We start from the raw sequence: 10,697 nt of genomic DNA, 5'->3' as shown, positions 1-10,697 counted from the left end.
CTGGAAGAATTACTGCAAGAAACCATGTGATCATTGTGTAAGGTTTAAGCCATTTATTGTATGACATGTATGTGTACATATCTATCTTCAAGGCCACTAATGTTTTCAGGAAGGCAAGCATTGCATGGTTGATTATGCCAGTAAAATTGGTTGTAAGAATATGATCAAATTTTTTGAAATAAAACTCATCAGTTAAAACTGTCACAATGTAGGAACAAATATACAAACAAAACAACACAAATTTAAAACTATATACAATACTGATTGTGAGCTATTCTTTTAAAATGTTCATATAGCCTAAAGAGCTGCTTGTTTCTCAATTCTCCTTATATTTACAGTCTCTTCCCTGAACGCAGTAATCCCCCCCCCCCCAGCAGTTTAAAAAAAAGTGCCTCAAACAATAAGTGAATTGGGCCTTAATACCATGTAAACTGTAGAAGCCATCTTTGGTAAACTGTGCCATATGGAACATTAGCAAGTTATACAGTGGCTAAGTGATATAACTTTATAGCCAAGCACCTCCCTTCTTGTGATTGTCTTCTTGTGAAATAGTCTTTGGTCACTCTCCCATTTTGGCCTTCTGGAGTTTGTCATCTGCACGAGTACTCTTGATCCTCTGTGGGGAAGAAAAAGATATCCACAATGTACGTTAGATTTAAAGACATTTCTTGGTTAATAACATCTTTTAGTCCTTATGGTAAACAAACTGATATTGCAATGTAAAGTAATAAAAGACTAAGTTAAAATTAGTATTCTGACTTCTATTGGGGAAACATGGCTAAAACTGACCATTTCTTTATGGCTACCCTTGCTAACTATGTGCTAATAGCTAAAATGAGCTAAAACACTGGTTAATAACTTGCGACTACACTTTTCCACACATACATATATATATATACATATATATACACATTATATATATATATATATATATATATATATATATATATATATATATATATATATATATATATATATATATATATATATATATATATTGGCTGTAATATAAATTGTTAAACAAAATACAATCATAATATATCATAACATAATATGTAAATAAAATTAGCATTTGTAGCCTAAATAAATTGCTACCTGTTTTTTAAGTGCTTGCATGGAGTTATACTCAATTTGTTCTCTCTTGACTTGGAGCCAATCTGGTTCATCAGGGATAATAAAGGCCAAAATCATCTTCACTATGAGGAGGACATGCTAGAAAACGAAACAAGCCAAAACACTCAGTCACAAAGAGAGCTTGTGGGAAGACAGCAACCTGCTGATTCATTGTCAGATAAATATTTACATGCTTATAGTGCATTCAAGTCTTATATGGAAATTTGTATTTATGAGTTCAGTTCAATTCAGTTTGTGGGAAGCAAGATTAATGATGTCAAACAAACAAACAAACCAAAAATACACACTTTCATGCATTATTATACACTACTTCCAAAGAACTCCTAATGTCTGAAGAGCAATGGCCCTAGTACCTAACCTAGTACCATACCAAAAATGTGATCACAAACCCTTTAATTCACTGCTACAAACTGAAAACGGACAGAAAGGTATGATTTGAACCATGCCAGGGCAATTCCACTAATTCTAACATAAAATTAAACCTGTCCACAACATAACTAGCATTTAGGAGTTCAGTTTGAGTGGTAAAAGATTGTGATGTTCCTTTGACACAACAGCAACAAAACAAATCAATCAACAATAAAGCTTTTAAAAAACAGTGGTCCTAGTACTAAACCGTGTGGTACACCATACCAAACTGGTGACTTATAACCACTTAATTTATAGCTACAAACTGATAAAGATCAGTCAAGTAGAATTTAAACAGCAAATTCAAGCAATACTTAATTATATTCATAACTGTGAAAAAATTTGTTTGGATTCAAATGCAGTTAATTTGTACATTACACAGTTCCAACATGACTTAAACACTGGTAATGAAGCTAAATTAAAGGGTGCTTTCACCCCAAAATAATAACATCCTATAATTTCATTAACCCTTATACACTCAGTGGCCACTTTATTAGGTACACCTTACTAGTACCGGGTTTGGCCCCCTTTTGCCTTCAGAACTGCCTTAATCCTTCGTGGCATAGATTCAACAAGGTACTGCAAATATTCCTCAGAGATTTTCCATACTGACATAATAGCATCACGCAGTTGCTGCAGATTTGAACACAGTGAACTCATTGTCATGTTCACAAAACCAATCTGAGTTTTTCTGTAAACCCTAGAGATGGTTGTACGTGAAAATCCCAGTAGATCAGCAGTTTCTGAAATACTCAGTCCAGCCCGTCTGGCACAAACAACCATGCCATATTCAAAGTCACTTAAATCACTTTTCTTCCCCATTCTGATGCTCAGATTGAACTGCATGTGTTGTTGCTGCCATGTTATTGGCTGATTAGAAATTTGCTCTAACGAGCAGTTGGACAGGTCTACCTAATAAAGTGGCCGGTGAGTGTATAATTACTATTATGTCACACACAACGCATAAAAAGTAAACATTTATTATGTTCCTCTGCTGGGCTTTCAATTGCTCATTTTCAATTTTTGGATTAATTTTTTCCTTCAGCATTTTTACAGCCAAAATGGAACTAAATTTACTCTAACCTCCACAACGACGGCAATGACAATAACTTGGCTGCTGCTGAGACCAGCTTCCTGTCTCCAGTCCTTCACACGTGGTGACAGAAGCAACAGCCAGCAGTTAGAAATGACCGAGATGAAGCTCAGCACCTCAAATGCTAGCTAAAAACAGACAGACACACGTTAGGACTCTGAGTATCATGAAAGCATTTAAAACATCATTCATAAGAAGACATAATTCTAACCTGCCATACACCAAGGTTGGCCACAGGGGCAGAAAAGGGCTTGTTGAAGAGCTTGCATAGCTTGTAAGCATCAGTTCGGATCTCTGTGAGGTTGTTGAGAAGTAACAAAGGGGCAGTGAGAGGATAGACACAAGAGAAGAGACTCAAGTAGCCAAACTGAACCAGCAACTCGATGTACTCCGCAAACAGCCCCTACAAGATTCAACAACAATGCGTATTTTATACACCTGAAATCATACCATTTAAGCGCATTAAGGATATAAACTCACTGGGAAAACTGGCAGACTCCCCTGAGCCTGGAGATGGTCCACTTCTGGATCATCTTCCTTAAGGTTTCTGTCTGCAGATGTGAGGAAACGGTCCACCAAAAAAGGAACCACTACCTCAGTGAACTGACCGACTACTTGGGTCACAATCAGAAGAGAAGACAGTCTCTGTGGACGAAATTAAAGACGTGGTATTCACCATGTATTAACATGAGTTCATTGATTTGAAATCATCTTCACTACAATTGGGATATGCTATAGTAGAACAGTGTTTCCCAACACTGTCCCTGGAGGCACACCGACAGTACATATTTTGGATGTCTCCCTTATCTGACCCATTCATTTCAGGTTTTGGAGTCTCTTCTAATGTTCTGTTGAGTTGATTCAGGTGTGTTTGATTGGGAAGAGGTTGAAAATGTGGACTGTTGGTGTGCCTTTAGGAGCAGGGTTGGGAAACAAAAAAATAAAAATCAAACCACAACATTGAATCACAAAAAGCACTACTTAAAAAGTACATTAAATGTCTTCCAAATGTAATATACAGGGTAAAAGGCAATGGTCCTACTACTGAACCTTGTGGTACATCACTGCACACTTGCCATCAATAACTTCCTATTGCCCACTGATAATGATTTTAGAAGTAGGATTTAAAAAATATGCCAATGCAGTTACACCAATTCCCACATACTTGTAATTTTTGAGGCATTTCAAGAGAATGTTAGTCTTAACATTCGAGTTTAGCTCAATTCAGCCTCTGTGGACAGAATTAAAGACCCTTTTTTCAATGGTCTGATCGGCCTACTGTATATGCATGAGACTGTATATTATTAAATGCAAAAGAACTATTTGAAATCTCACCTTGCGCAAAAGTGGCATGTCCTCTTTGAAGAAGGCAATGTGGAACAGCACAGCAAAGTTATTGAAAAAGGTAAACTGAATGTGAAAGAGAAGGAGATTAAAGCACATGGGACATTTTCATTTAGTACTGAACGAACCTACAGAATATCGCTATGGGCATGTACGGTTTACAGCATTTAAAATACACTTGAGATCTTTGAGGTCTAACAACCGAGAACTATAGAAAAAAACATTAAATGAAATAAAGCATCAAATGGCTATGGAGAGAATGAGAAAACTCACCACAAGCACTTTAGTGGTATGATGATAGTCAAAAGACGATTCCTCCCTATGATTTTCTGAAATTACAAAAACGTTTTTAGTTTTTACAACTGTTTTTCTTATATATTATATATTCTATTTTATCATCATTTGATTGATAGATAGATAGATAGATAGATAGAGATAGATAGATAGATAGATAGATAGATAGATAGATAGATAGATAGATAGATAGATAGATAGATAGATAGATAGATAGATAGATAGATAGATAGATAGATAGATAGATTTTAGTAGTCAATTAGTAGTAGTTTAGTATTTTAGTAGTTTTAGGAAAAACAAATAATAGCTTTAGTTGATCATTTGGTATCAGAAGTGGCTTATATGAAAGGCAAAGGCCTCTAGATTACACTTATTTTACCTAATTAAAATGATCATGCCTTAATTTTTAAGTATTTAATTTGAAATAATAATTCATATTTTGTATGACTCCCATGCGCTTGTAGGACTGCATCCAAACATCTCTGCAATGACTTAAATTACTAAAGTCATCTAGAATGGCAAAGAAAGCATTCTTGCAGGACTCCCAGAATTCATCAAGATTCATTGGATTCATCTTCAATGCCTCCTCCTTAATCTTACCCCAGACATGCTCAATAATGTTCATCTCTGGTGACTGGGCTGGCCAACCCTGGAGCACCTTGACCTTCTTTGCTTTCAGGAACTTTGATGTGGAGGCTGAAGTATGAGAAGGAGCGCTATCCTGCTGAAGAATCTGCCCTCTCCTGTGGTTTGTAATGTAATGGGCAGCACAAATGTCTTGACACCTCAGGCTGTTGATGTTGCCATCCACTCTGCAGATCTCTCGCACACCCCCATACTGAATGTAACCCCAAATCATGATATTTCCTTCACCAAACTTGACTGATTTCTCTGAGATTTTGGTTCCATGCGGGTTCCAATAAGTCTTCTGTGGTATTTGTGATGATTGAGATGAAGTTCAACTGATGATTCATCTGAAAAATCGACCTACCGCCACTTTTTTCCAAGTGATCAACCAGAAGTCAAGTTATTATTTGTTGCTCTTTCAACTGGGATCGACGACAAGACTTTTGTCAGTCAGTATATATATATATATATATATATATATATATATATATATATATATATATATATATATATATATATATATATGTATGTATGTATGTATATATATATATATAGAGAGAGATGGATGGATAGATAGATAGATAGATAGATAGATAGATAGATAGATAGATAGATAGATAGATAGATAGATAGATAGATAGATAGATAGATAGATAGATAGATAGATAGATAGATAGATAGATAGATAGATAGATAGATAGATAGAAACGTAAGATTTATATTTAAATTATGTTAGTAAAATAAATGGCATTTTTACCATTTTAATTTTACCATTACTAAAGTATAACAAACCCAATAGTAACTAATTTACCATCATTATACTCACATCTCCTTTCATTTTCTTACCTGCCTCTGTTAGCTTCAAGGCCACGTTGCGATACACGTTTCCCAGCACATTAGTGTACAATATATGTGCGATCGAAGGCAGATACAACAAAGCAGCTGTGAAATATGACCCTGATCCTTTATGAAAGCTTGAAACCAGCCGCTCACAAAAATAGAAACCTGTCATTCCTAAAATCACCAACCCCAAAAAAAAACCAACCACAGGCACCGAAACCAAACCCATCCTCATCTTCCTCTTCCAGTCGGGAAACAACGGCTCCAATCTGCCAGTCACCGGATTAGTCCCGATTTCTCCATGAAAACCGGGACGAGGCTCATGAAACTGTTCGGCTAAATTGAACGTTCCCCAATGGTACGATAAGGAGGCGCTTCTTCTCTTCCAGAGCTCCATGAAGACTGTGGACCAGAGCATACTGAAGATGGCCTGCACCATGTAGGAGCTCACTGAAGGATGGTCATCGTCAATAATTTTACTAGAGGCTTTGCTGTCGGTTTGATTTGCGGTGGAGAAGTTGGCGCTGGGGAGGAAAAAGGTGATGAAGAGACCCAAAATGGCTGGAGGGAACAGAGATAATGTGTAGAAGTCCAAAAAGCTGAAGTAGTAGGCGATGGTGCCGCCGAAATAATCATGGATAAAGTCTGGGGAGAGCAAGAATAAGTATTTTAACTAATGAAATAGTATTGTTCTTCAAGCTGTATTTTGAGTTATGGTATGTGGTAATTTAATAGATTTAAAAAATATATATTTTTATCTTTATATTTAGATTTTATGTATTTACTTATAATTATTAATATTATTAATAATAATAATAATAATAGTATAAATTTTTATTACTATTATTTATTATAATTCTTTTAATTTGTATGTATTTATTACTTATTATTTTATTTTTTATTTTATATATATATATATATATACACATACATATATATATATATATACATACATGTATATATATACATACACACACACATATATATTCACACATATATACACACATACATACATACATACATATATATATATATATATATACACACACACACACACACATATATATACACACATATATACACACACATATATATACACATACATATATACACATACATACATACATACATATATATACATACATACATACATACATATGTATCTATACACATGTATGTGTGTGTATGTATGTATATGTATGTATATATATGTATATGTATATGTATACATACATACATACATACACAGTTGAAGCCAGAATTATTAGCCCTCTGCTTTGGCACAATCTACATTTAAAAGCACTATATACATAAATACGAATTGAATATTTTAAATAAATATCAAAAAATGAAAGAGATAATATTAAACCTAGCCCACCAAGTCCTAAAAACATTTGAAGAACCTCTGATGTACAATGTGCCATAAGAGGCACGTTGTTCAAATGAATGAATTATCTAATGCGTTTATGAGTTTCAGTCAAATGACTTCATAAAGTTTTACAGCATCTCCATAATAGCAATTAAACTAGATTAAATGGTCCTGAACAGCAGATAATGGTGCATGATTTAAATAGCGTGTGGTGAAAGGGTGTGTTTGTACCCAGCGGTTGCCCCCATAGGCTCTTTTGCGAGTACCACTGCTTTCCCAGTTCCGCCAGACGCTTCTGATCATGCAGAGGAGTGATACTGCGGATCAAACCTGCCTTCTCCAGCTTCTGCACTGCAAAACACAAACAGCACACCAGCAATTTAGCTTTAAAGTGACAGTTCACTCTCCCTCCACTTGTTTCGTTTTCTTCAGCTGAAAACAAAAGAAAATATTGTGAAGAATGCTGAAAACTGGTAGCCGTTGAATTCCTTAGTATTTTTTATTATTATGGGTGTCAATGCTACCATTTTCTACCATTTTTCAAAATATCTTCTTTTGTGTTCAACAGAAAAAAAAAGAAACTCCTAACTGTTTGGAGGGCACTTGAAGGGGAGCAAATAATGATTAAATGCTCAATTTTGGGTGAACTGTCACTTTAACTAGAGGGAGGGGAAATCATTGACAGTGTAAGGCCGCATGTAGTGACTAAGCAGTTCAGAGAGAGAAAGAAAGATAGAGTAGAGCGGAGCCTACTGGACACTTGTAGACTCGCTGCTGTGATTAAAACATTAGCATACTGTACAGTTACAGTGTACAAATGTATTTTTGTACCCCCTCCCATCTCTTTTTGTCTCTTCCTGCCACTTTCAAAATTTATACTCATCACCAATGTAAGTTACATGCAGTACAGTAGATGGCGATAATGCTTTTAAGGAGTTAGTTGCCATAGAACAACAAGTTATTCTGTGTAATGTGTCAGCTATTTTACAATAACACTAGTATGTGTTTTATATTTTTCCATGCTAGGAATGTGCTAGCACTGTGATAAATAATGCTATAAACATGCTAACACTTGCTAAAACATTAAAGTGTTGTGCTAAATCATGTTAGCAGTGTGTTATCTATCTATCTATCTATCTATCTATCTATCTATCTATCTATCTATCTATCTATCTATCTATCTATCTATCTATCTATCTATCTATCTATCTATCCATACCTAAAACGTAGCCTAGAACATGTTAGCAAAACAATCTAAAAGATGTTATTAACCTGCACTGTACTGAAACACACGGAGAACTTAGCAATGTTCTAAAACGTGTTAAAAAAATAGCGATGTGTTACAATGTAATAAATTTTTAAAACATGGAAGGGAACAGGCTAAATCATCTTAGCATCATTGTTCAACGCTGTGCTAAAACATACACAAATATACTGGTAATGCTAGCAATCTGTTTTAACACATGTTAGCAACACGTTTAAACTTTAAAAAACAACATTACACAACAAGGATGTTTTTATTAGTGTTAGAATCTCTCCATCTATCCATGTATCTATCTATTTATCTACTGTACATAGCAAAACCTAAAAAGTAGCCTAGAACGTGTTAGTAAAACATTGTAAAAGATGTTTGCATAATGCCCTGCAATGAAACACTGAGAGACTAACAATGTTCTAAAACATGCGAGCAACAAGTTAACCATGTTAGCAATATGTTAAAAAATAGCAATACGTTACAATAAAACAAAGTTTTAAAACGTGCAAGGAACATGCTAAAACATCTTAGCATCATTGTGCAACACTGTGCTAAAAGGTGCAAATAAAAGGTGCTCAAAAGAGTGACGCTATCAACAGGTTTAAACTTTAAAAAGCAATATTACCCAACAAGTATTTTTGTTAATAGTGTTAGAATGCTAAATGTCAAAAACATGTTTGCAATGTGTTAATTCGTGCTAGGAAACAATTTAGTAACAAAATAAAAATGTGTAGCGAATGCTAATTTATGCATGCTAACACATGCTAGCAAAAAGTAATCAAAGTTCTAAAATATTCCAAATTCACTAAAACATTGTTAACAGGCTTAAACATGAAAAAAGTGAATAAAAGTTTTAGAATGCTAGCACTATGCTAAATCATGTTAGCATTGCGCTAAAACATGACACTAACAGCATGGTAATGAGATAAAAAGAAATTCGCAACATGCTAAAACATGTTAGCAATATCCTAACACATGCTATTGAGATGCTGCCAATGGGCTAAAAATGCTAACATATTAGCAAAGTTCTAAAACTTACTAACAACGTTTTAAGCAAGTTTGAATGGTTGCAATCTGATTATGCATACTGCAACAGCAATAACATGTAAATACAAGCACAAAAACACACTCACAGATGCTCTCTCTGGCTTTTAACTTCCCCTTGGGTGCAGGGATTCCTGGGATACGCTGTTCCTCTAAGGCTTTCATTAGATCCATTTCATGTTTTACTATGAACTGCCTCTCGGCCAGTGTCAGGAACTGCTGTGTGTCATCTGCAGGAACAGTCACATAACAAAGGTCTGAAAGGTAATATATTAGCAAGACGCTAACATTTACATGCTAACACAAACACAGGCCGCAGTTACTTTGTCATCACCGTTGAGGTACATGCGTTTAAATAAACAGTAGGAATATGATGAAATAGTGGCAGCACGGTGGCGCAGTGGGTAGTGTTCACATGGGTTTCCTGCGGGTGCTCCGGTTTCCCCCAGTCCAAAAACATGTGGTAACTGTGAATTGGGTAAGCTGTCCGTTGTGAATGTGTGTGATTGAGTGTGTTTGGATATTTCCCAGTGATGGGTTGCAGCTGGAAGGGCATCCGCTGCGTAAAACATATGCTGGATAAGTTGGCGGTTCATTCCGCTGTGGCGACCCCTGATTAATAAAGGGACTAAGCCGAAAAGAAAATGAATGAATGATGAAATAGTATAAAATATGAGATACAGGTAATGACAGTGAGCTAGCATAATCTGAAATCCTCACCAATGTTACAAAAGTTGTCGCGGTCCTCAAATGAGAAGGCCTTCATGTCTCCATCCTGGTATCTTTTGCAGAGGCCCAGTTCCTCAGTCACCCTGTGTAGGGTACAACGAGGGGCCGCCACAACTATCATGTCCCCCTTCATGTCTTCACCAGGATGAACTAACAGTTGAGCTCCTAAACACAACAGAGAAGATGGAAACTAAGTTTAAACTGTTATTTCCAAATTAGTTTTATATTTACATACAGCCACTGAAAAAATAAGAGTCCCCTTCAACATTATTTTGGGCTATATGCACAGCTCGTGTTTTTCAGCCACCAATTAACTTCCGGTGAAAGATTAATGATTAAAGATTAAAGACTCATTTTAATTTCATAAGGTTTCTTTTACAGCATTGATGTTGTAATGTAATTAAAATATAAGCAGTTAAATAGACTTAAGCATTCATTTAGTTGTTCAAGCGTAAAACGAGATGAAAACCATTTAAAGGCAAGAACAGTCAGCAGCAGCAGGCTAACACAGAAACTCCATACTGTTGTAAAATACATTTCCATATTTTAAAGACATGGAG

The 10,697-nt window shown here is 35.4% G+C and overlaps 1 protein-coding gene across 2 annotated transcripts in view; it reads right to left on the bottom strand.

Annotated features, from left to right (window-relative positions):
* Positions 1-30: 30 nt before the first annotated feature.
* The window catches only part of ano10b (anoctamin 10b), a 14,672-nt gene continuing 4,005 nt past the window's right edge, over positions 31-10,697 (bottom strand). For both annotated transcript variants that reach the window (XM_056451579.1, XM_056451580.1), the window contains exons 4-14: positions 10,129-10,302; positions 9,498-9,638; positions 7,341-7,460; positions 5,747-6,385; positions 4,253-4,308; positions 3,971-4,045; positions 3,116-3,280; positions 2,847-3,038; positions 2,626-2,763; positions 1,096-1,212; positions 31-616 (exon numbers count right to left, since the gene is read on the bottom strand). In XM_056451579.1, coding sequence (XP_056307554.1) covers positions 560-616; positions 1,096-1,212; positions 2,626-2,763; positions 2,847-3,038; positions 3,116-3,280; positions 3,971-4,045; positions 4,253-4,308; positions 5,747-6,385; positions 7,341-7,460; positions 9,498-9,638; positions 10,129-10,302 — 1,874 coding nt within the window. In that variant the 3' untranslated portion in view covers positions 31-559. The remainder of the gene's footprint in view (positions 617-1,095; positions 1,213-2,625; positions 2,764-2,846; positions 3,039-3,115; positions 3,281-3,970; positions 4,046-4,252; positions 4,309-5,746; positions 6,386-7,340; positions 7,461-9,497; positions 9,639-10,128; positions 10,303-10,697) is intronic.

The sequence above is a fragment of the Danio aesculapii genome, chromosome 25 (assembly GCF_903798145.1).
Source record: "Danio aesculapii chromosome 25, fDanAes4.1, whole genome shotgun sequence".
NCBI lineage: Eukaryota > Metazoa > Chordata > Actinopteri > Cypriniformes > Danionidae > Danio > Danio aesculapii.
Note: the sequence above shows the minus strand (reverse complement) of the source record. Positions and strands in the feature narration are given on the sequence as shown.